We start from the raw sequence: 27,257 nt of genomic DNA, 5'->3' as shown, positions 1-27,257 counted from the left end.
TAGGGGGCTATGTGGGAGGGAAGGGTTAGATCTTAGAGCAGGATAAAATATCGGCACAACATTGTGGGCCGAAGGGCCTGTACTGTGCTGTAATGTTCTATATTCTATGAATAGGAAGAAATGAGAACAGCAAGTAGGCATTATTTCAAATTAATTCATTTAGTTCAAATATATGTCAATGATTCAAATGTGTGCACCTTCTTGTATTAATTTTCATAAAAACTTTATTATTTTAAAATCATTATTAGTTTTGAATAGTTATAAAGTGCCTACGAATGTTTGAATTCAAAAGCATGTGAAAACATTAAATCTCAGTTTCAGCGCTCACAGTTGATGAGCTTGATCTGCCCTGCTGTGGAAGCCATTGTGGAAATACAGCCTCCCGTGAGCTCAGAGGGCACATGCTAAGCCTAGACACAAGGGATGTGACCAGTGAGCTCAGAAGACTTGGTTGTCATGGCTTAGTGCTTATACAAGATTTTTTTTTTCTGTCTCTGCCTTCTGTGGACTCCTCGTTCTACGTTTTAATTTTAGATAGAGGACCCTTTACAATAAGCAGTATAATTTGGATCGCACCTGTGCCGGAGGATCTCACCCATGCACCTTCAGCCAATACATCATGATGAACAAGAGATGCAATAACCGTGACTGAGAAGTTGAGGCTGAGCATTTCCCTCAGCAAGTCAGACTTCACTGTTCAATTTTTTACAGATCTTTTCCAACAAATATTGCAATTTTTAAGAGTTTTTTTAACCCCACAAATGAACACTTACATGTTTTTATTCAAATCAATGTTCTACCCAAGGTCCAAGCTAGAAAATAATGACCCTTTTTGTAAGAAATGGCTGTAATATAAATATAGGTCTCTTCTGGGTCATTATGTAGGTCTTTAATAGTTTACAATACGTTATAGCCTTTAGCTTGGAGAAGTTTAATGACCAAATTATCTGGGAACTTCTATGCCTAAAGCCAGGGTAATGGTTTGAACTAACTTTTGCTTTCATTCTGTAACATCTTTTTCCAGCATTCATTTCAACAGCTGAACTCCATTTTATGTAGTACTAAAGAAGCACATTTAGCTAGAATTTAGCTTATTTCCCCCCAAAATCTCAAATTTTCACTCTGGCAATTTATAATGTACAATTCCTGCAAAGTTTAACACCACATTTGCAATACATAGGGATTTACTACAACATAAAATGGTGATACATGATTTAAGGAGTCGGCCTATTTGCAGGTGAGCTAATATGTCATGTTCTACAATCTTTGATTAGTTCTCACGCTTGTGATTGGGCTGCCTTTGTCTCTGTACAGAAGACTAGCTGCAAGACGTGGTCAACAGCCATAGGAAAATGCGATGGGTAAGAGGAACTAAATTGATCAGAATTCTCATACTAAAGACCATTTGGGAATCCAAAATGCAGTCCTTCAATCCTGCAAACTCTGGCCTCAAAATTCTTTGTGTAGTGCTGTTGCTTTTCACTTATGAACATTTCCCCAAGTGGGGTATGATTGCAGTGACTTCCAGGTCAATCACACTCCTCTGGAAATTCGACTTGCCATCCTGAGTCATGAGCATTTGCACTGATGATGTGATTTTCTCATAAATTATACAAAGACTGGCATGATTCCTCATGTGTTACCCTTTCAAGTCCCAGAAAGTGGTCACGATGTTCTGAGATGAGTTTCTCACCCTCAGACAAAGCATGTTATAAAATCCCTGTTACCTGAGCAAGTCCAATGCAGGGCTAGATACCCAACTTAGGTAAATTCCCTTACAATATTTCCTTTGAACTCCCAGCGATCCTAAACCCAGTGACACTGACCATCTCTCACCCACCGTTCTCATTCCCTGATGCTCTTGTCATCCCCAGTGCTGGCTACAACCCTCCAATGATACCTTGACCAAGGTCCTGACTCCCTTATTCCCCCATAATTTCCCAACTCTTGACTACAATCAAGGACCCTCCTCTCTGACGTAACCCTCTCTTCCTCATCTTCTCTCAACTCTGACGCCCACCAAGTCTCCAACTTCACAATCTTCCCAGGTCCCTGACCGTCCTCCATCAGAGGCCCTGATTGCAGTCTGAGCCTTGATTGATCCTTGGACTGGACAAAGCTTGATTGAAGCTTTGTTCCCCAATTCAATTCTCTCAACTCCATACAAATAAGCTAATCTCTTCCACTCACTGACAATCAACAGAGGTGCACCTCAAGGATGTCTGCTTAGCTAACAGCTCTACTCGCTACACTGTGTGGCTAAGCACAATTCAAACACCATCTATAAATTCGCCGATGACACCACTGTTGTTGGCAGAATCTCAGATGGCGATGAGGCGGCGTACAGGAGCGAGATAGATCGGCTGGTTGAGTGGTGTCACAACAACCTTGCACTCAACATCAGCAAGACCAAGGAATTGATTGTGGACTTCAGGAAGCCGAAATTGGGAGAACACACATCAGTCCTCATTGAGGGGTCAGCAGTGGAAAGGGTGAACAGCTTCAAGTTCCTGGGTGTCGACATCTAGGAGGATCTATCCTGGGCCCAACACACTGATGCAATCACGAAGAAGGCACACCAATGGCTCTACTTCGTTAGGAGTTTGAGGAGATTCTGTATGTCACTAAAGACTCTTACAAATTTCCATAGATATATGGTTGAAAAGGTTCTGACTGGTTGCATCACAGCCTGGTATGGAGGCTCCAATACACAGGATTGCAAGAAGCTGCAGAGGGTTGTAGACTCAGCCAGCTCCATCACAGGCACAACCCTCCCTGCCATCGAGGATATTGTCAGGAAGCGTTGCCTCAAGAAGGCGGCATCCATCTCTAAGGACCCTCACCATCAAGGACGTGCCCTCTTCTCGTTACTGCCATCAGGGAGGAGGTACAGAAGCCTGAAGACCCCACTCAGTGATTCAGAAATAGCTTGTTCCCCTCTGCCAGAAGATTTCTGAACGGTCCATGAACCCATGAACACTACCTCATTATTCCTTTTGTTTTGCACTATTTATTTATTTTTGTAATTTATAGTAATTTTATGTCTTTGCACTTTACTGCTGCACAAAGCAACAAATTTTACATCACTGAAGTCAGTAATAATACTTCTGATTCTGAGAAGTTTGAAAACTTCTATTGAACTTCCAAAAGAGATAGTTATATCTCTTTATAGATATAGTTCTATCTCTTTTGAAGGTTTAATAGAGATTTTCAGGATATTGAGAGTTATACATAAAAAATATTGTTCCTCTGACAAGTGGCTCAATAACTGGAGCCCAGGAATTCAAAGTCATTTGCAAAATATCTATCAAGGAGATGAAAAGTTGTTTTTTCACTCGGGTTGGAAACAGGACTGTTCAACCTGGAAAACTTTGGAAACTTGTGAGTAATAGTAAAAGAGAGTTGGACCAGAACATGAAGATGAGAAATGTATAAAGAACGAGAAGGAAACGGCATGACTGACCTTGCAAAGTGGGAGCACAGACAGAAAAGCTGATTGGCTGCCTTCCATGCTGAAAGTGTCGACGATTCTCAAACTGAAATAGAAAAATGCACAGGGTTTTGTGGAACGTAAAGCAGAGCAGAACTAATTGAAAGCTTGTTTTTGAGAGAGCCTCAATACACATAATTGTTCACATGGTCACTATGTGTGCTGTATGATTCTGTGATATTCCTATTTCAATTTTTATGTATAAAACAATTTAAACTTTGAAATAACAAGCCATAATTTAGGCCTTCCTGGTACAGCTAAGATAAAACTGGACTTCATTGTGCCCAGTTTTGAGGATAAGGATGGACCTGTGGGGTAAAAAATCATTGTAAAACTCCAGAAGAATATTGAGCCCTGTTGCATGCAATTTTAGGATTAAATAAGCATTCTATTTACAATTGGGATAAATTCAGATAATTCCATGAGGTGCTCTTTTAAGGTCGAATAGAGGGATTTTGGAGGTACCAGAAAGTAGGTATAACTAGCATAAATATGACTGTGTTCAATCTTTTGTACTGGAAATCAACATTATGTTATACTTGCTCCATTTATTCCAGTACAGGTTATCAGGAAATTCTCATCAATCGACTCATATTTGGCTTTCCAGAAGCAATTGAAAGTTGAAAGCTCTTTATGCGAATTGTTAAATTGTTGCATTGTCAATTCATGCAACTGTTCATAAATTGCAGTGTGTCAGATGTCATCTTTGAGCGCAGTGCAACAATGAACCAGTTTCATTTTATTTTCTACTGAATACATTTTCACTTAATTTTACTGCAAGTCTGTTTAGAAGTTTACGGTTCAGAAGTCACAGAACATAATGTACAATTTAGCTTAAATGACTGAGAAACTTCTACCACAATGCATCTTCAGTGAGATTTAGTATACCTTAGCAGTTTTATATGCATAGAAGTATGAATATTCTTAAACTTTAAAAGAAGTTAATTTTGACTGAAAAGGCAAAATTGGACTAAAAGACCAGAAAATGCACAAAAAAATTGTTAAGATCAAAATCTTCTCATTTGATTTTCATTGAAATGATATATTATTCCCCCCGCCCCGTAAGTTTTAAATCCAACCGCAGTGAAAACTATTCTTTCCCATGCTTTCTCCTTTATTAGTCCTTTCCTTTCCTCCTCATCATTTGGCTGTTTTTAACTAGATGTTCTAATGAGCTGGATTGGTTTTCCAGTTCCTGAGTTGGAGTATATCTCAACAAGATCATGCAGAAGTGAAATTAAGTTTCCAGTGGTGAACTCCAATTGCTAGTGGGAGTGGAAGCACAAATTGACAAAAAGGCTTTAAACCACAACTATACCTAAAGGAGTTAGGAGTTCAGCAAGTGTGGGCTAAGAAATTCTTCCAAAAGAACCCCAGAAAATGTTGTTTGTTGGCACTTAAAAGACAGATCATTCAGGTGACTTGGTAGGAACAATGCTATCCAGCTCAACATTCAAATTAACCGATATGATCAGACAGGAACAAAAACTCTAACTGTTAGTGGATTAAAGTTTTGCTCTCTCAGTTCAGGTTAACATTAATATGCACTACAAACGTCATTTAATTTGGGGGTGCTGAAACATACATTTTACAATGAATTTATTTTGCAATTTGCGAGTTGACAGCGTTTTCTTGTTTTTGTATGTGAATGATTTTTAATCGCGATGTAGCTGGGTTACCATGTTTGACTGGATCATTAACTTTAGGAAGAAGATTACTTCAGCCTCCCAAAGCATTCAGACGCTTTCTTTCTTTTTTAGATAAACCTCCCTTAAGGCGCTTGTGAAATTGACTGGAGATTGCCTTAATAACTGGCAGTACATGAAATCAAACACACACAGGAAATTGGTGATTCTCTTGCTGTTAGTTGTTAACAGAACACCAGAGCTGTGGGAAGTTAGGAGAATTTTAAAGTTTTGATTTCTAGGATCTTCACCTTTTCTGCAGATATAAAAGTGTAACTTCTGGGGCTTTAAATTTGAAGATCGATGCATGAGATTTTCATATTTCTGAATTTTAATCTATTGCCTGTGGGATTTAACCTGTTTATGTTCGTTCTTACCAAATATAGTTAATTCAGTTTTCCTTTCTCTTTGGTAATCAACCGACTACAATGACTGAAAATTATGGCCTTGGATAATGAAGTTATTGGTATTGGTATTGGTTTATTATTGTCACTTGTCCCGAGGTACAGTGAAAAACTTGTCTTGCATACTGATCGTACAGGTCAATTCATTACACAGTGCAGTTACATTGGGTTAGTACAGAGTGCATTGATGTAGTACAGGGTAAAAACAATAATAGTACAGAGTAAAGTGTCACAGCTACAGAGAAAGTGCAGTGCAATAAGGTGCAAGGTCACAACAAGGTAGATCGTGAGGTCAGAGTCCATCTCATCGTATAAGGGAACCGTTCAATAGTCTTATCACAGTGGGGTAGGAGCTGTCCTTAAGTCTCGTGGTATGTGCTCTCAGGCTCCTGTATCTTCTACCTGATGGAAGAGGAGAGAAGAGAGAATGACCTGGGTGGGTGGGGTCTTTGATTATGCTGGCTGCTTCACCAAGACAGTGAGAGGTAAAGACAGAGTCCAAGGAGGGGAGGGTGGTGTCCGTGATGTGCTGAGCTGTGTCCACAACTCTCTGCAGCTTCTTGCGGTCTTGGGCAGAGCAGTTGCCGATCTAAGCCGTGATACATCCAGATAGGCTGCTTTCTATGGTGCATTGATAAAATCCAGGAACTCTAGTTCAGCATTTGACATTGAGCCGAATTGAACTGGATTCAGTTTGCAGTGCAGACCTACTGCATGTAGCCCACACCTGACCCTACTCACCTGGGCAGATAGAGGGCAAAACAAGCTTCTTATCCACCCTTGAGAGTCCACTAGTAAGATCGAGCAAGGCCTTAATGGCCACTAGGCCTCAGATGGTGTAATCCTGAGGTCTGCCTCCGGAATGCTCCGTCAGCCCTTGACAAGAGGCAATGCTGGGAGCAGAGCTTTGCCTCCTATCAAATATGGGATGCTTGATGTTAAAAAGAATTGTAAAATATGTGATATTCAGAAGCATCAAATACTATAAAAATTTCAGTAATTAATTAAAAATAAAGGTGTTATTTTCTTAAAATTAAAACAAATTTAAAATATATCAAAAGGCAAAGAAATTATTAGCACATTAAAATAAATGAAATCAACAAATAAATATCTTTCTCCTGATTCCATTTAAGTGAATGGGGATTTGCATCCTTTTCAAGGTTTGTTTGGTTTGAGACCGTAGAGACAGATTCCCCTTCAGAAACACCTCCCATTTGAACGGTTTGGCCCATTCTTTGTTGCGAATATTCCATTTGCAGAATCTGATGTGCATTTAGTGCCTGCGTTTATACAATGTTCTTAATGCTTTACTTTAAATTGTACAAAATATAAAAGGCCATTTAAATGGTGAGGATTTCCCAGTCAAAAGAACATTGAAATTCGTAGGAAGAAGGAAGACAATGAATATTTTGTTAATTAGGGCTGAGAACCAAAAACGTCTGAAAGTACTTCTAAATTCCAGTGATGACTTCAAATGGGTCACCAACTATACACGCCACTCACTTTAACTTTCCAATGGTCAGTGCTAAAAAAATAAACAAAATGTCAGCATTGTGAGTGGCCAATTAGATACCTGTCATTTTACAGTATTCAAAGATAAAAATAAATACCTCAATGTGTTTGTGAAACAATAACCATTCTTGGTGTGTGCTTGTGAAAGTGATTGATATTTTTGGACAGCTGTGCTTACGTCACATTCTATTCAGTTGTAAACTGGCAAACTATAGCAAAAGCAAATATTTAAAATGCAAACTTGAGGAGTTTGGGCTGGTCACTTTTTTCTGGACTTATTGTTTCTATTCTCCCCAACTTGCAATAAAGTTGAAACAATTTGCTTTAGTCCTCACAAACAGTATCTTCATCACTGTATCTCCATTTTATCCATGTGAAATCTTCTGTATTTTGCTGAGTTCAACTTGCCCTGCTACATCTTACCCTTGTGCTATGCTCTACTTTCCACTAGCTGTTCCCATTTCAGCCAAAGCTCTCACTTCACACCCTCACTTCTGCAAGACCACATTTGTCCCCATCCCCTGACCTCCATACTGCCACCCCACATGCGCAATCATTTTCAAGTCATGAGACATCCAGACCACTGCACACTATAGAAGATCAATCATGGCTGAACTTGCGAACTTCCAGTTAATTTAAGAAATATGTTTTCATCTTGCTACCTATCATGGTTCAACCCAACCCTAACTGAGCTAGTCTTATCTTAGATTCATAATGTAATACAGTATGAAAACAGGCCCTTCGGCCCAACTCGTCCATGCCGAACATGATGCCCAGCAAGCTAGTCCCATTTTAAAAGCCACCCACTTGCCAGTCATCTCTTTACCGGCAAATACTCTCACCCACTCAACCTCTGCAAGTTCTCAACTAATGCTTCCAAAATTGGCCCTGTCCCAGTTTAGGACCTTAACCTGTGGACCCATCCTATCTTTCTCCAGAACCATTTTGTAACTAATAAAATTATGGTCACTGGACCCAAAGTGCTCCCCAACTGACACTTTCGTCACTTGCCCTACCTTGTTCCCTAAGAAGAGGTCCAGTGTTCCGCCCTCTCCAGTAGTGCCCTCTATATATTGATTAAGGAAACTTTCTTGGACACATTTAACAAACTCCACCCTTTGTGTTATGGATGTCAAAGTCAGTGAAGTTAAGATCTCCCACTAATACTACCCTATTATTCTTACAACTATCTGCAATCTCTTCACACATCTGCTCCTCTAATTCTCGCTGGCTATGGGCGGGGGTGGGGGTTCGGTCCTATAATACAGTCCCATCAAAGTGACCATCCCATTCTTCTTTCAAAGTTCTTCCCAAATGGCCTCACTGGATGATCCTCCAGCAATATCCTCTCTAAGCACTGTTGTTATATTCTCCCTTATCAAAAAGCAACTCACCCTCTTCTCTTGCTTGTAGCATCTGTGTCCTGGAACACTGAGCTGCCTTCCTCTTAGCCACATTTCTGTTATGGCAGTAATGTCCCAGTCCCCAGAGCCAATCCACTCCCTGTGTTCATCTGCCTTAAGCCTCTTGCATTGAAGTAAATGCAGTTTAAACCAGCAGTCTTTCTTCTCCCTTTACTGTGCTCCCAGCTACCCTGACTATTAAACTTGCTCTCGATGGCTACAGTATTTTCCCCTGACTTCTCATTGGCCCCTCTACTGCTCAGGGTCCCACCCCCCTGCCAATCTAGTTTAAACCCTCCCGAGTAGCACTAGCAAATCTCCCTGCGAGGATATTGGTTCCCCTCCAGTTCAAGTGCAACTGGTCCCTCTTGTATGGATCACCTCTGCCCCAGAAGAGATCCCACTGATCCAAGAACCTGAATCCCTGCCCCCTGCACCACCTCCTCAGCCATGCATTCATCTGGCCTATCTTTCTACCCCTGCCCTCACTAGTGTGTGGCATTGGGAGTAATCCAGAGGTTACTACTCTTGAGGTCCTGCTTTTTAACTTGTTTCCTAACTCCTGATACTCACTCTGCAGGACCTCATCCCTTTTCCTACCTATGTCATTTGTACTAATGTATGCGACAACCTCTGGCTGTTTACCCTCCCCCTTCTGCAACCGCTCAAGGACACCCTTGACCCCGGCACACGGGCAGCAACAAACCATCCTGATGTCTTTTCTGCAGCCACAGAATCTCCATCTGTCCACCTAACTAGTGAGTCACCTATCACTAAGGCCCTGTCTGACTACACCCTTTCCTGCCGAGCCTCAGAGTCAGTCACACTGCCACCGACTTGACTGCTTGCTGCTCCCCCTTGTTGGGTCATCTCCCCCAACAGTATCCATAGAGATATGCCTGTGAGTGAGGGGAATGGCCAGAGGGCAACCCTGCACTGTCCGCCTACACCCCTTGCCTTTCCTGGTAGTCACCCAGTTACCTGCTGCCTGTACCTCCGGTGAGATCACCTCACTGAAACCCTTAACTATGATGCTCTCAGCATCCCAGATGATCCTGAGTGCATCCAGCTCCAGTTCCTTAACGCGGTCAGCCAGGGGCTGCAGCTGGGTGCACTTCCCACAGGTGTAGTCCTCAGGGACACTGGAAGTCTCCCTGATCTCCCACATCCTGCAGAAGGAGCATGCCACTGCACTATCTGCCATCTGAACTGCGCTAAGTATGAAAAATAAAGTTAAAGAGACATTACCTGTTCTTACCTGTACCTCTGCTCAGCCTCCTCTCGCCAAAACCTCACAAGCCAAAGCCTCAGCAACTCTGCTCAAACACTGGCCACTCTCACTATGACCACTCCAAAATAGCCACCCCATGATATCTTCTTTTTATTGGCCTGATGTGTCTCAGCTCTTTTCAATCCTTTTTTAAAATCTCCTGCTCCTCCTCCTTGTTTAAAACAGGAATGGCTATCTTGGAGATCACCATTAGCTGCCTCCCCAGTCATTGTGAATTCACCTTACTTCAATGGATCCACTCCCCCTTTGATAGCTACATTTTCCATGTCTCTCCCTTTTGGACCTATATCAAGTCTCTGGTTTGTCACCTCTCTCCCTCCCTCTTGTCACCTCTTCTTCCTCCAGAGTGCTTTCTCCCTGGTTTCAGTGCCTGATATTCCTGTCAGTAATTCTGCAGAGTGCTCTACTAAATCCCTTTTAACGTGAGGAGTACGGAAACAGTATGATGTGCTGCTGCTGTGGCTGTTGCTACCATCTGGCAGTTTTCGGGAGCTCTTGATGCAAATCAACAATCTGTTAGGGGTCTTCAGCTTAGTGAAATGGAATTGTGGCAAAATTCATCTTTGCAGTGCCCATTGTTTAGACATCGTAGATGCCAATTTGCTGTGAGTTCAGAGCATCCTGCTGTGCTGTTCTGCAGCGTGCACTGTTTGCCTTTTGGGAAGGCTAGTGGCCCACGCGCCTTTTGTGTATGCTGGAAGGATGCAGAGTAGGCAGATCACCATAACAAACCTTGAGCAACATTGATTTAACGCCAGCTTCATCAAATTGCACTTCATATGGTTGCCTCACACAGCGTCATACAGCATTTTATAGCACAAAGATTGCCACCTCTTCCTCCAGCACCTTACAGCTTGCACTGTGTAATTCAAACATCAGTTACTTGAAGTTTTGCTGGTAGAAGTTCCGGTGCTCAAAATGTATGGGTTCATTTTTGTGCATCTTGTCATCATTTCTGATCATTTCAAATCCAGAAAATGGTTGTCATGGCCCAATCCTTGGGTAAGCATCTCAGTTTGTGACAGTCTGTTGACCTTCCACTCTCCAGACCAAGTGTTAGTGACTTGAAGACAAAGATACTCCTGGTTTATGATTCATCCAAAACCCATGCTTTGAGGCAGTATGCACATACAGCAGTAGGCACACTACTGTCCAGAGTAGTATGGGTGTTCTCAAGCGATGCCTGCACCATGTTTGAGGTACCTCGCAGCCAGGTTTCTGCACCTTAGCTGGTGTCTGTGAATGTCAGATGAAGTAATAGTATGTTTTCGCCATTTCTGTTTCTCTGCATGATTGGATGAGAATTGTTGGAGATCTGAAAGAAGAAAGCTGGAAGGGAATGGTTATAGTGAGGTGAGGAGGTGAGGTAAAAGGTAGATGCCTGCACCACCTGCAGTTTGTGATCAGAAGACGTGGTGGGGCAAGCAAGAATTGATGAGAGGAAGAGGATTAGGTTTGAGCATACCATTATCTTCATTTGCCTGTCTGCCACAAAGGCAATGTTCTCTGTGATGGCTGCTCCAACAGTCACCAGTGCTCTCCCTCATTCACAAGATCACAAGACAAGGGAGCAGAAGCAGGCCATTTGGCCCATCGAGTCTGCTCCAAGGAAAAGGGAAATAGAAATGAGAAATGGGGAATGGGATTGAACCAGTGTCCCTTACTGGTTTGTTGCTGTGAGCGTTAGGTCTAGCGTGGGAAGTGTATTGGTGAGTATCATGCAACACGTTTGGGCGATGTGCCTTTCATGATTGAATTGTTAGGATAAAATGTCGGCACAACACTGTGGGCCGAAGGGCCTGTGCTGTGCTGTAATATTCTATGTTCTCTGTGTGGAAACTGTGAGATGTAGTTGTGAGGCTTTGCGTTGAACGGGGTGTGTGTGGGTGTGGTGGGACAAATGAACATTAGGTAGAAGTCCTGATTAATAGGGATTGTTGATAGGTAAGTGATGCAAATGTGGAACTCTGAGTGGATTAATGGTGTGAGGCTGGTGGGACGTTTGCTGGAAGATGGGAATTTGAAAGTTAGAAGTGCTTACCTTGACCTTGTGCATTATACTCACGTGCTTGTGACATAACTCCTCATGTTGACATTGTTGCTTGATCCTCCCATTGCTGGTTTTGGTATTTGCCAAGAATGTTTCCTGGACCTTGTGCGTAGGGGACCTTTTCTTCTCATCAATCAATTTCTTCTCATCCGTTGCTTTGTTGAAATATGTGTGTGCCCAACCATAGCTTCTGGAAATCTTGGAAAACCTGCAGTGTCCTCCATCACTGGTTCCAGCCACAAAGACATTCCCCTTTCAGAGATACAGGCTTGCTGTAACCAGGGCTTGTTCACCAGAACTGGTTCTAGCTGTTCAAGGCATGAGCCTCCATGTTAATGCACAAACTTGATAACTACTGGCTAGTTGCTGAAATCATGTAAATGAATTTAGAGCAATAAATGTTTTTAGGTCCAACACTGAGTCAGACAAGCACAGGTTAATCACAACACACTCTGTTTTTTTCAGCATTTTCCAACTTAGCTTCCTTCAGAATTGTTCAGCACAGGAGGTTGTCCAGACTGTTGTGCCAATGGAAAGACTATCTAATCACAGCTTTGCTCTCCTGAAACCCTATGATTTATTTTTTTTCAAGTCTGTATTTAATTTCTCTTAAAAGTCACCATTGAATCTCCTCCCACCATCCTTCCAGCTAATATATTGTAGATCATCAAAATTTGCTGCATTAAAAAATCAAATTGCCAATTATAATAAACCTGTGTCCCATAGAACCATAGAACCATACAGCACAAAACAGGCCCATCGGCCCACCATGTTGTGCCGTCCATCAAACCACCCTCACACTATCTAACCCTTTCCTCCCGCATATCCCTCTATCTCACATTCCTCCATGTGCCTATCCAACAAACTCTTGAACCTGTCCAATGTATCTGCCTCCACCACCACCCCAGGTAGTGCATTCCATGCACCAACCACTCTCTGGGTGAAAAACCTCCCCCTGACATCTCCCCTGAACCTCCCACCCATAACCTTAAAGCCATGCCCTTTCGTCTTCAGCATTGGTGCCCTGGGAAGGAGGCGCTGGCTGTCTACTCTATCTATTCCTCTCAATATTTTATATACTTCTATCATGTCTCCTCTCATCCTCCTCCTTTCCAGTGAATAAAGCCCTAGCACCTTAAGCCTTTCCTCATATTCCATATGCTCTAATCCAGGCAGCATCCTGGTAGATCTCCTCTGCACCCTCTTCAATGCCTCCACATCCTTCCTATAATGCGGCGACCAGAACTGAACACAGTACTCTAAGTGTGGTCTAACTAGAGTTTTGTAAAGCTGCATCATCACTTTGCGGCTCTTAAACTCAATCCCACGACTTATGAAAGCTAACATCCCATAGGCCTTCTTAACTGCTCTATCCACCTGTGAGGCAACTTTCAGTGAACTGTGAATATGAACCCCCAGATCCCTCTGCTCCTCTACACTGCCAAGTACCTTGCCGTTTACCCTGTACTCTGCCCTGGAGTTTGTCCTTCCAAAGTGTACCACCTCACACTTCTCCGGATTGAACTCCATCTGCCACTTGTCAGCCCAGCTCTGCATCCTATCAATATCCCTCTGTAAGCTCCGACAGCCCTCCACACTATCCACAACACTGCCGATCTTAGTGTCGTCCGCAAACTTACTAACCCAGCCTTCCACTCCCTCATCTAAGTCATCTATAAATATCACAAAAAGTAGAGGTCCCAGAACCGATCCCTGCGGGACACCACTAGTCACTGCCCTCCAATCCGAGGGCACTCCTTCCACCACAACCCTCTGCTGTCTACAGGTGTCCTCAGGTTAAATACTCTCTTACCAGTGGAACATTTTCTTCCTATTTACTCTATCAAAACTCTTATTGATGATGGGTACCATAGTCCATTTGGACTGAAAGTACAAGTGGCTCATTTAAAAAAAAATGGGCTGTCTTTAGTGTAAAGTAATCTTTCAATTGTTGGAGGTAAAATGGGTTGTTCTAGCTTTCAAAATTAACTAACACGTTATTTTCTTGCTGGTGTTGCAATTTTTTGTAAGTTGTTACACTTATGAGGAAGGAGATGAGAAATTATAATGCTAGATATAGATAGAGAGGCCATGGAATCTCAGAAGAATGCCATCTCTGAAAGGCAATAACTATCACAATATAGTTAAATAATATTAGCTTAAATAAATCCACAGAAGCTGAAAATCTGAATGAAAGACAAGTGCTGGAAATACTTAGCAGACCAGGCAGCATCTGTGGAGAGTGAATACAAGTTAACATTTCAGGTCAATAACCCTTCATCAAAACTTTTCCAGTTCCATTGAGTATTTTCAACACTTTCTGTTCTTATTAAATAGTATCAGTGTGCATTTTTATCAGTCATGGTTTGAATAAAAATACTCTATATGTCTGGGAGCATGTCACATTTCTGTGGCCTAGTCCTTTTCGGAGAGACAGGGGACCTGTCAATATCTCAGTCTTTCTGTTGTCAGGTGAGAAATGATGCCAGATTACTTCTTTGAAAATCATATTCATAGACTGGTTAAATTTTCTGATATCTGCTGAACATAACTTGGTCTCATAGAACTCTAAGATTCTAGGAAGTATGGTAATGCTATTACTACAGTAAGAATTGAAAGTTCAACCCAATTCTGCAGTCCTGTTTAGATTCAAAGGGATGGGCACAAGGAGCATGCAGTTACATGTCTGGCCTTGTGACTGAGAACACGACAATATGGGTGTAAGAAACTGCCTGTCATAACTATCTTTATCTCTACTATGGTATGTTATTCTTGGCATTCCTCTTGCTGTATTCTTACAATGAAAATGTTGAGCATTATTAAAAACAATTGCTTTCAATGAATAATTACAAATGAAAATACTAAGATACATTAACTTACAAAAAATATTCTTGAGTTAAAGTTATTATCTCTTGATACTGATTATGGAACATTTGACACACAGAGTAGTTAATCATAATTTTATACCTGCTGAGCCAATAATTATTCACCACTATAATTTTATTTACCCTAGCAGCCAGGCCCTGCAGTGAGAACATACCAGAACAGTAAGGCGAGGGTCACCATGAGCCCTGGCTTTACCCCACAGTGGAGCAACAACCAGTCCGCTTGGAACAGTTACGCCTACCCCAGGGCTAACGTTCACTTTCAGTCCCATGCCAATTACAGCTACTGCCCTGGGCATCCTGCCGTAAGTACACCAACTGGGCAATATCTTATTAACAGTAACTAAGTGCTTTCATGCTATGATTAAAATACAGCCATTGGAAATGTAGTAAAGTAATAAGTTGACAACGACTGGCATAAAAAAAGTTTTGAATAATAACAGATGTTGCGCTTTTGAACCGGAGTCTGGTGTAGTGGAGCAATTCAGCAGAGGATCGCTTTAGCAGAGGAACATTTGTTCTAGGCCAGGTTTATTCTTGAGAGCTCAGGTGAAAGCAATGGAGGAGAAGGCCTACCACCAGATGCTACTGCTGTTCTTTGTGCCTGCCATTGTATTTTGAGGAATTCCAGGCTACTGATTAACCTTACATCAAAATATTTTTCTGTGGCTTTGTTTTACTGGTTTACTGACAACCTTAAAACTCCTGTGATACCTTAGAGCCTCAATAATTGGAAAATATACTGGAGAAATCTAAAGGGTCATTTTGTATTTGCTTGAAGACCAGGTTTCTAAATTCATAATGGGTAGAACAGCCTATGTATTTGACAAAGAAAAATTATAACTTACTAATCCATAAAGAGTTACTCGTGAAACTATACAGGTAATTGGAAAATACATTTCATTCAGAGCATGTTAATCCTCGTCATTTGCTGAAGGAAGTGCTTGTGAGTCTGTGTTTGAAATCTTGCCACATTCTCTGAAATTAAATGGATTATCTTACAAAGGAGATCCTTTGAAACCAGGATCATCGTGTATTTGGACTTTTACCATAATGGAACTTCTGGGAAAGAGGTGTAAATGAATTGGAGAGGCTGAACTCCCAATTATCCTTTGCTTCCAGTGGACTTGCCTATATTAGTACAATGTACACGTACAGGTTTTGCCAATTTTGCCAATTTTAAGTGTTATTAGACAATCTAACATGTTGTTTTGTGACTATTGCATACACATCTTTGGTCAATATTCAGAAGATCTTTGGCAATTTGGAAAACCTATCATGGGATTGGCCATGGTGAGTTGGATAGATATTTGATAAACAGTGGGTGAAGGGCCACTGCGAGTGGACAGGAATGAAGAGGTGAGGTTACAGACTTATCAGCCATTTTATATGGTGGCCTATTCCTGTTCCAATGCCAGAGGGCATGCATTTAAGGTGAGAGGGGGTAGATTCAGAACAGATGTGAGGGATATGTTTTTTACAGAGAGAGTGGTGGATGCCTGGAATGCGTTGCCTGATAGGGTGGTGGAGGCATATTCATTGGGGGCTTTTAAGAGGGGCTTGGATGAGCACATGAATGAGAGGAAAATGGAGGGAGATGGGCATTCTGTAGGTAGGAGGGAATAGATATGTCGGCACAACATTGTGGGCCGAAGGGCCTGTCTTGTGCTGTACTGTTCTATGTTCTGTGTTCTAATTCAAATTTCTCGTGACTTTGTACTTACCTCAATCTGTCAGCTCATTCAGCCCTACAACCTCATGAGATAGCTTCAACTGATTCCTTCGATTCTTACAAACTTGCTGTCTTAATTGCTCCACCAATTTCACCCTTTGTTCTGGAATTCCCTCTCGAAAATTCTCTTTCTTTCAAAAGTCTCCTCCTTAACCCAGCATTTCATTGTTTGTCCTAATATCATCATTTCATGAAAACAGAAAGTACTGAAAACACCATAGCAGGTTAGGTAACATCTGTGGAAAGAGAAACATAGTTAACGTTTCAGGTTGAAAATCCTTTGTCAATGGTGGATCAGAATTTCTATCTTCCAGTTTCGACTACCAGCACTTGCAGGGTTTTTTTTTGCTTTGATAATGCTTGTGTGACAGGCCGCTGCCTGTTCTACTATATTGTAGAAAACCCAAGTTGTGAATATTGTTTTGAGCTATCATGTCCTCAGACTGTGATAAAAAATGTTTGCTACACTTGAACACTTTCAGCTACCTAAGCAAAGTGAACCAGGATTATACTTGCTTAATATATCCACATGTACACAAAATAGTATCCACTCATTCTATAATAATCTTAAGTTTCACCCAATATTTTTCTTTTTCCAATATTTAAGGATGAATCTCACAGAAAAATTCTAAGCCTATTATGGCACCCTTAAAGTAATAAAAATGGAACTGGAAAATCTGTAAATAGTTCTTAAAAATGCTGCAAGCCATATCTGTAAAAAGGTAACCCTATATCCAATCCACAACATAGACTCAAGTATTTGGGTCTCATATAGCTATAAAATTTGCTATTGAAGTGGATAGAGCATTTTCTCTAAGTTAACTTGTTAAACAATTTGGTCTATAGTTAAGCATTGTTTACAGAGAGTAGGTCATTAAGAGGTGAATGCAAGTTATTTCACCAAGACTGGCCTTCAGCAGAAATTAATCAATCTTTTCTTGTGCAGGGATTATCTGTTATGCATGGTGTAATGAATGACTTCCTTTGATGAGTTCTGTTATTTCTTCACTGAAGATTTGGATCTGACAGGGGTGCATAAGACTTAGGTTTTGCAATTTTTGGAGGGGCATTGTGTTTGTGCTTAATGGTACAGGTTGACCCTGTGCACACATATCCATAATATATACATTTATATTGATTTTTTTGGATGATTATTAGATTTGGAGGCAGGACTGCCCTCCACTTGTACCTGTCCCTGGTTACGAGCACTGACTAGGGGCTGACAACAGTCATGAGTTTCCTGGAAACAATGATGGAGTCAGGATAACATTTGTCCATCTTCAAAAATGATATGGACAGCATCTGCATTTACAAACCTTTTCACCAAAGGAGGTCCTATTTTCCAACCAAAACAATTGTTTATTGCCTTCAGTGACAATCAGTAAGGATACAGAATAATAGTCTTGGCTTAAACATCAAAACAAATGTCAAATAACATCAAAACAGATTTATCATTGGTAGCAATGACACTACTAATGCTGTGCTGGACTGTTTGTTATCCATGGCTGGTCAGACATAATGATGCTGACTCAGTGCAAGAGCACAGTTGGATGTTCATGCCCTCAGTGGTTACAACAGCACAACCATAGAAATGAAAATCAGAGCAAATATTCTGAAATTCTCTTTCAATCTAAATAATCAACTCAGATATGTGAATTCTCCTGTGCCAAGTGACTAATTATTCTGCTTTTAGTTTCAAGTATTAAAACACGTAATTGACAGAGAATTCAATAATTAACTAATCATCATCAATTTGTGGACACAGCATACCACAGAAAAATGCATATGTATTATTGAAGTGCAAAAGATTGCTGACAAGATAATCGCTGAAGCACCTGTTCAGCTCATTATGTACTGTAGTTTAAGGAGCATAGTGAGACTTATGTGGGTTTATTTAGACAATATTGTAACCCACGAGCAGGTGTGGGCCACTCAGAACATCAACCTTCTATTTAATGAAGATCATGCTTTCAGATCTTGGATACCTTCCGTGTCCACTATCCACTGAAAAGGGATCCAATGTTATGGTACATAAAAGATGTTGATTTTCTTAATGGGAAAGCAATTTTAGAGACTGATCAATTCTCTTGAAATATGGGATATTTCCAACTGGTTGTCGTACCTTGCCTTGTTTCTATTTCTATTCAATTGTAATATGATCAGTAATTAATCAGTTCAATTACAATTATAAATAGTCACAGAGTCATAAAGAAGACACAGGACCTTCGGCCCACCATATCAATGCCAACCATCTATACCAATCCTATTGACCAGCACTTGGTCCGTAGCCCTTCTGTGCCTTGGCAATTCAAGAGCTGGTCAACACACTTTCTAAATGTTGTGAGAATACCTGCCTTGACCACCTTCTCAGGGAGTGTGTTCCAGATTGCACCCACCCTCTGGGTGAAAAAAAAGTTCCTCAGATCCCCTTTGACCCTCTAATTCCTTACGTTAAGCCTATGCTCTCTGTCCTTGAACATCTTTGTTATGGAAGAACGTTTCTCATTATCTACCCTATCCATGCCCCTCATAACTTTGTCTACCTCTATCAGGTTGCCCCATAACCTCCTCCACTCCAAGGAAAACAAAATCAACCTCTCCAATCTCTCCTTATACTGGAGTTTTCTCACTCAGGCAACATTCTGGTAAGTCTTCTCTGCATCATCTTCAGTGCATTCACGTACATCCCGTAGTGTGGGGACTAAAACTACACACAGTGCTCCAGCTGTGGCCTACCAGTTGTGTCATGACATCCCTGCTACTCCACAACTGATAAGGCGAGCATCACAACTGCCTTCTTCACCACCTTATATGACTGTGCTGCCACTTTCGGGGATCAATGGACTTGTACACCAGGATCCCTCTGTTCATCAACGCTCCTGACGATTTACTATGTATGCCCTACCCTTATCCAAATTAATCTAATATCACTTTGCAGTTGTCAGGATTAAATTCTGGATGCCTTTGCTCCTCCTAATTTATCAGCTGATCAATATTGTTCTGTAACCTAAGATTATCTTCATCACTTTCAACAATATCACCAATTTTTGTGTCATCTGCAAACTTACTAACCATATTTCCTACATTAATATTCAAATCAGTAATGGATATGACAAGCACTAAGTTTCCCAGCACTGATCCCTGTGGTACAACACTGGTCATGGACTTCTAATCACAAGAACAACCCTCTGCCATTGCCCTCAGTCTCCACTTACCAAAACAGCTTTGGATCTGACTTTCCCAACTTGCCTTGGATCTCACAGGCTCTCACATTTTGGACTGACCCTCTTTGGGAATCTTGTCAAAGGCCTTACTGAAGTCAATGCAAACTACATGAACTGCTATGCCCTCATCAATAAACTTGATATCTTCTTCAAAAAATTCAGTCAAATTAGTCAGGCAGGATCTCCCACCAATGAAGCTGTGCTGGCTCGGGGTGGCAAGTTCAAGGGAGATATAAGAGGAAGGTTTTTTACCCAGAGGGTGGTTGGGGCATGGAATGCGCTGCCTGGGGTGGTGGTGGAGGCAGGTACATTGGTCAAATTCAAGAGATTACTAGATAAGCATATGGTGGGATTTAAAATAGGGGGATATGTGGGTGGAAGGGGTTAGATCGTCTTAGGCGAGGTTTAAAGGTTGGCACAACATTGTGGGCCAAATGGCCTGTATTGTACTGTACTGTTCTATGTTCTATGAGTCACACTTTATAAGGATTCAGAATCACGATCAATACCTTGATTAGGTATTCTTTGTGAGCCAAGAGTGGTGATTTCTGACTTGCTCCAAAAGTGTTCTTCAAGGGACTGTAGCATTGCAGCAAAACGCTATGTTTTCCTTCAGTGTTTCTCCCTGTTATAAGACAGGAAACCGAGAGAACTTTGAGACAATTCTATCAATTCTGCATTCCTATATTTTGGCCTGCATTGTGTATTGACTACTCATCAGCACAAGTGAGTTGGAGAGTAGACCTGTGTAATTAAACTGTATGAATTAAAGGAATCTCTGAAGGAGATCCTGAGAATGTTCCTTGAAAATTAGGGAAATAGTGAAGAAGTTAGTGTTAAAAGTGGATTGCATCTGTAGAGAAGAAAAGAATAATTACCTTGGAATTCTCTTAACCTCCTGAATTACAGGAGACAATCAACGGAAACGAGGGAGAAATGATCAGCTGTTTTAAGATGCGTACACCAATTCCTTGGGTCCCACTGATTTTTCTGTGAAGTCAGACTCTAGGGCATACTTTTAGTGCACTTTATTCTTCTCCGTGTCTTTGTTTAGTTACTGTAGTTTCTTCAGTTTGCATGTGTTTTTTTTTCCAAACCATTGGTATTACCATCTTATTACATAACTATAAACATATTGTTATTATTATGATAGCACAAGCCTTGACAGGTGCACTAAAAGCCACCAAAGTGAGGTTGGATACTATGCTTTAAAAAAGGAGCTATCACGTGAAAAATTCTCAGAAGGAAAGGTCCTGTTTCCAACTGATCTTGGTGGCTAAGTGATTCAAGATACATCTGGAAATGACCTAAATCAAAAGAAGGAGGGCATGAAAAGAATGTTTAGATCAGGGCTGGGCTGCAAAGCTAGTGGCTGGAAACGTGTCTGAATTTAGCAGAAAGTATGTTGACAGTAGTTGTTCGGATTGATAGGCAGGAAAAATTATGTTGCAGTTGCAACAACAGCATCCATTTGGCGTAAAGACCTTGGTCAATCTGTTATTCTAATTCATATTGTAGAACAGAGTTTCTCATGGTCACTCCACCATTTCCACTGGCTGTGAGGAAAGTGTACATTATAAGATTTTATGAATAAGGTTAAAATTTAGATTCACACATTTGAAAAATTGGTTCTGCCTGTATCCAGAATGTAGCAATAGTTATACATAAAACAAAATGGTTTTATACTTTGGATGCTTCTGGGGACTTTCCCTCTCCCCCTCCCTCCCAGATGCTCAGCAATTTCCAGTTTTCTAGGGAAGAAGTATACGAGTGATCTGTTCCTCAGCCTTTGGCCGTAAGCATTCATTAGAAACTGTACTGGAGATGGAGATCTTGACTCAATCTGTATTTTACTTTCTTTTCCTCTTTCTATCATCCATTTTCCACTTCCCAACCTTTCAAACTGACATCCAGGAAAATCAATAGCTGGGAAACAGAAATTCACTTATGGCACTAGCAGGCACGGTAGTGTAGCGGTTAGCGTAATGCTATTACAGCGCCAGCGACCCGGGTTCAATTCTGCCGCTGTCTGTAAGGAGTTTGTCCATTCTCCCCGTGTCTGCGTGGGTTTCCTCCGGGTGCTCCGGTTTCCTCCCGCATTCCAAAGACGTACAGGTTAGGAGTTGTGGGCATGCGAAGTTGGTGCCAGAAACGTGGTGACACTTGTGGGCTGCCCCCAGCATACTCTCAGCAACGCAAAAAGATGTATTTCACTGTGTGTTTCGATGTACATGTGACTAATAAATAAATATCTTAAAGCTAGTAGCCTATTGAAATTTTTTTAAAATAATTTATAGGATATAGACATTTATTCAACACCATAGCCAATGGGTGCGTGCTATGTAATTCAATTTAAATGGCAACTACTTCATATTGACCAAATATGACAGCACATAGGAGTTTTTTTTTTCCCTGTCTTCCTCCTTTGTTCATGGGCTGGAGTTTTTCAGTGAATGGTACCAGACAAGCTGCAACAGAAAAAGAGAAGTGAGAGGAACTGAGATGGATTCCAACCTGGTCTTCACCCTGAACCTTTTGAAATTCTAGTAATTTTCGTGACATCTGGAGATATTCTAGATATTGGCCACTGGTTGCACTCATCTTTCAGCATTCTTTCCCATTATAGTCATGTTATTTGTGTTCAGCCCTAATGATCAAAGACAAATCTCTCCTTCCTTGAGTTCCAATGATCAATGCACCTCTGGGGCCTCTCACCATCTAGATCAGTTATAACAGAAAGAACTGCTTTATATACACAGAAAGATTAATCACAAATTTTATATTGGATACCTGAGACCAGCCTGATAGCAAATTATTGATCAAATAAGGCATTAAAACAATGAATTGTAAAAATGTTTAATCTGTTTCTGAATCCTGAGAAATGGTCACACCCCTGTAAACACTCCTTGTATTAACTTACTGATTATTCCCTCAAATTATTTCAATAGAGTGTCTCAGATTTGTCCTGTCTGAGCCAGCAATGGCAGTCAATTCCAGAACACCATCCACCAAAGTGACAATTGTTAACAACTTTTATCTTGAGCTTCAGCAGTGTCAAGAAATAATCTTTTCGAGGAAATTAATTATCCTCTGTGGCTGCTGTGTGTGTAATATACAAACCACACTGCAGGTACTCACACAGGTTATTCTGCCAGTAATTCCAGAACCTGTCACTGTAGCTACATAAAGGATAAGGGTTGCAGCTTACCCTCCAAGTCACATACCATCTTGTCCTGTTTCTTCGTTGCTGCAAATAAATCATATAAATCCCTCCCCATTAATATAGTGGGAATATTTTTACCAAACGGCATATAGAGTTTGGAAAACATGGTTTGCCACCACCTTCTCAATGGCAATTAGTGATGGGCAATAAATGCTGTTCTTGCCAGCGTTGCTTGCATCCTGAAAAGTGAATTGGTTGGTTGGTTTGGTTTATTGTTACGTGCACAGAGATTCAGTGAAAAACTAATGGCAATTTTATCTTTGATAATGCCAGTCAGAGTGAACGGTTGCTCTGGTTTATGTCTCCAGTTGGATTGCCATAGGTTGCACACAAATGGCAATCTGGGTGCACCAGCATCAACCAGGAGTAATTGTGAACTGTAGTCACATCCACTCTGTCAATGTGCATCTGGTGTACAGTCATTAGAATCATTTATAAGATTTCTTTATCAGTCACATGTACATCGAAACACACAGTGAAAGGCACCTTTTGCGTAGAGTGTTCTGCGGGTAGCCCGCAAGTGCCGCCACACTTCCGGCGCCAACATAGAATGCCCACAACTTCCTAACCTGTACGTCTTTGGCATGTGGGAGGAAACCAGAGCACCCGGAGGAAACCCACGCTGACACAGGAAGAATGTACAAACTCCTTCCAGACAGCGGCCGGAATTGAACCTGGGTCTCTGGCACTGTAACAGCATTACGCTAACCGCTACACTACTGTTTATACCAATGTCTCTGAGATTCTGGAAGTGTTATCTGATGTTTTTGTCCTGCAGTGCTCCAAGCTAATCTAAGCACTGACTGTTGGGAGATGAAGTGTATCCACTTCAAACCTGGCAGATGACATCAGTCGGAGACCTGACCAACAAAAAGGTTATTGCCATTTGACCATCAAATGTGCGGTGGAACAAGCCATCAGCTGTTTGAGGTACGCTTCTGATATCTGAACAGATCCTTCAGTTTGGACTAGTCAGGATCTTCAGAATAGTGATGCATACTATGCTCTGCCAATCATTGCATAGCAGAAGGCACAGTAGTTTTAAAGCTATGTGGTTGATTCACATCAGATCAAGTTACATCCTTTAAAATGTCTTTATACTCATTCACGTGCAATAAGGTATTCAAAATTGGTCAAAGGTTTTCACACCAGCAAATCTAACTGCCCTCCTTTCACTGTCAGCTTTTAGAATCAACTGTGCATGTTTAAGTAACTTATTTTTCTTCATTGTGTTTGTTTTGTTAAACACTCCTTTTTATTTAATCTCACAATCCACTTTAATTCCCTGTATATCTAATGTGTTTTGAAGCATGCACACTTGCAAAATGCTATTCACTGTGAACCAGATATCTTGTAAATTTAGTTCTATTGACAACTGACAAGAGCGCTGATAGAACCATATTGTCACATTTGCTGCTGAGATGATGGAACTTAAGATCTGAATTCCCATGTACTTTCTCATTTCTTGGAACATTGCACTGACATTTCTATAAGGAGTTTTATTTTTAGGAGGTAACAGCAAGAATCCCTTCAATACAACAAAAAATAGAAAAAGAATTGCATCTTAGTGGGGATTTAGAGGATCGACAAATTCCACTGGTGAGAAATGTGTCACTTGTTTATTCTCCCTCCGCTTTAGCCCTTCATTGGTGCCATGGTATTGTGCAAAACTACCAAACCAAGCCAGGAGTAATTCCAAAAACAAAAAAAAATCCATATTCTCGAAATATGAAATAAAAACAGAGTGCTGGAAATGCTCAGTGGTCAGACAGCGTCTGTGGAGATAGAAACAGGATTAATATTTCAGTTGTATTTCTTGCAAAAAAGTGAAGAAGTCGAGGATGGAACTTGCAGAAAATGAGTTTAGGGAAGAAAGCTGTGCTTTCCACTTGATTAATATTGGTCTAAATACGCACAATGATGTTTCTAAATGTGCATCTGTAATACTTATAAAAACATATGTTCATATAGTTCAAGAATAAAGGTGTGCATATATGCAGATCAAAGATAAAAGGATACATGTTTCGCACTTGCCTTAGCATAAATTTATAAAAGTATTATACCAGTATAACCTGTGAGATCATTTGTCTGAACCATTTCACTTTCTTCAAAGGACATGATTCCTTGCCAGGGTTCACTTCTCCAAGCACCTTTTGCCTTTTGATGAATCAATTGCACTTCCAAATAGTTTCAACTCAGGGATGTAATTTTGGTAAGCTATCTACAGTAGTTCGTGGAGACAATACAGTCATCAATGCACATTCGATGACAATCGGTCTCATTTACTCCCTCACTGCCTTGGAAGCGTTGGAACCAGTTTTAAGTTCCCTATTGTAACTCTGGGCATGATTACCTCATGCAACAGAGGCCAGTCTACACAACTAACCTACCTGCTGTTCACCAGTATACCAACTGGGGAATGAGTTTAGTGTTCATGATAATTATGTGTATATTATACAGATATGATTCAACTATGCAGGTATAAGCATTGCCAGTTTCTGTGCTATCAGCTGCCAAAAGTACTGTTGAACATTTTTTTCCACTGTCATTACTAACAACCGGTGCAATGTAACTTTATAAGAATCATCAAACCAAACATAGTGGTAAGATATTATTTGAAACAATGATTAGACTATTAAGGGAAATAAAGGCAGAACTGATGGGTTAAGGCTGTAATCACACTGGAGATGCTGCTGATAACCATTTTTCTCTCTCCACATAAAACCTCCTGTTTAATTGCATGACATTAATCTGTTAATGTGCAAATTAGTGGCTTGCAGTGAAATGAATGGGCTCCTTTTCTCACATCACTGTTGTAGAATTATTGTAGTTAGTGCACTTTGGCTCTGAACTGCAAATAGCAAATAAGAAAATGCCAACAATTAAAGGCAGCACAGTCTTGTTTATTTTATAATCAGATTTGTCATGGGATCTTTTTCCAAATCTTTCTGGGGGAGCTGAACTTGCTTCTTCAACTTAGGCAAGCACTATAGTTGAATTTAGCAACCCCTGGCTGGAGAAGGGAATGAAAGGCCCTGGCTCTGTTTCTGATCACTATCCGAATAAACCTACCGAAATGAATCTTGTGGGCACAGTCAGATTAATTTGCCCTCAATGCCTCACGATTTGAGCAGCCCACTAAGAGTCACTGCCTGGGCTCATCTGCGTAAAATGGCAACTTGAGTGAGGTATAAGAAAACAGTCTACACAAGTGGAATTGTATCCAAATGTGAGCTAATGCATTACAGAGATGAGGAGGGGAAGCTGTGTCCTATTAATCAAGTTGAAAGCTGCATAAAAGGAAGCAGCATTTTAAGATGTTCAAATAAAATAAAAATTTTCATTTCCAAAATGCTTTTAGCACAGTAATCCAGCAATAAAATGTAAAATATTTTTGTAATTTACCAAACCAAGTGCATGCACTCCAGATTATGTTTCCTTCATTTTCCCCTGCTCTTACTCTGCATCTACGCCAATAAATCTAGTTCAAGGTATCTCATTGAGTGACATATAATGTACACCTGTATTTTAGATGCTTTCTTTGACAGAAGTTTTTAAGTTTTTTCTCATTCCAATATCCCGCTATGCAAGAGTCACCTGTATGGTAAGAACATAAAGGGTAGACATTGGGCCTCATGCACTGAACTTGCAAAATTGTGGCGGTTGCACTTTGCACTTCACTTCCAAAGTTCAGTTCCATTGGCGTCACTGAGTGCAAATTCAGAGCTGGTAACTCAGTAATTATTAATCACCAGAAGAAGAAAATGTTAAAAGAGCAACTGAGCCAGTGGCAGCAGGTCCATTCATGCATGTGAAGGACAGGAACCAATTAGAATAGAAATTAACTAAATTTTGCTTCTCGATAGACTCCTACTCAATAAGAGGAAAGATTTCTGCTGTTGATGGTAACCAAATTTAAATTATTTCTTTGTGTATGTATTCTACTGGTGACAGCAAAAATCTTTCTCCAGTGTATTGCTACATAACAAGTTGATTGCTAAACTGGAATATCATGCATGACTCGTGCTGAAATGTGCTGTGTCACTATGCTAGCCTTACTCCATTTAGCAGTATCTTAGATTACTCTGATGGATCAGTCCCAAGTCCCATATCTTCATTAATCCTCGCAATGAGATCTAGTTATGCTTTTGATGATATGCCCGGGAAAATGAACAACAAACCTCTTTGGCACCTGCTATTTGCCACATGACAACCAACACTAAGGCCAACTTTTAATCTTCTAAAATGCTAGGGCATACCATCAAACTTCATGGTTTGAGATGAAACAAATTTTTAAATAAACAATTTCCTTAATTGTAATATAATTATTTAAAATCTTTTTTCTTTTCTTGATGGGA

The 27,257-nt window shown here is 40.7% G+C and overlaps 1 protein-coding gene across 7 annotated transcripts in view; it reads left to right on the top strand.

The window, feature by feature from the left end:
* LOC127570293 (RNA-binding motif, single-stranded-interacting protein 3) overlaps positions 1-27,257 on the top strand; it is a 950,275-nt gene that overhangs the window by 220,371 nt on the left and 702,647 nt on the right. For 4 of the 7 annotated variants that reach the window (XM_052015693.1, XM_052015698.1, XM_052015692.1 and 1 more), the window contains exon 2: positions 14,849-15,025. In XM_052015693.1, the coding sequence (XP_051871653.1) occupies positions 14,900-15,025 (126 nt within the window). In that variant the 5' untranslated portion in view covers positions 14,849-14,899. The remainder of the gene's footprint in view (positions 1-14,848; positions 15,026-27,257) is intronic. The other 3 variants (XM_052015696.1, XM_052015695.1, XM_052015694.1) reach the window with 1 other exon arrangement.

This window comes from Pristis pectinata, chromosome 5, assembly GCF_009764475.1.
Source record: "Pristis pectinata isolate sPriPec2 chromosome 5, sPriPec2.1.pri, whole genome shotgun sequence".
NCBI lineage: Eukaryota > Metazoa > Chordata > Chondrichthyes > Rhinopristiformes > Pristidae > Pristis > Pristis pectinata.
Note: the sequence above shows the minus strand (reverse complement) of the source record. Positions and strands in the feature narration are given on the sequence as shown.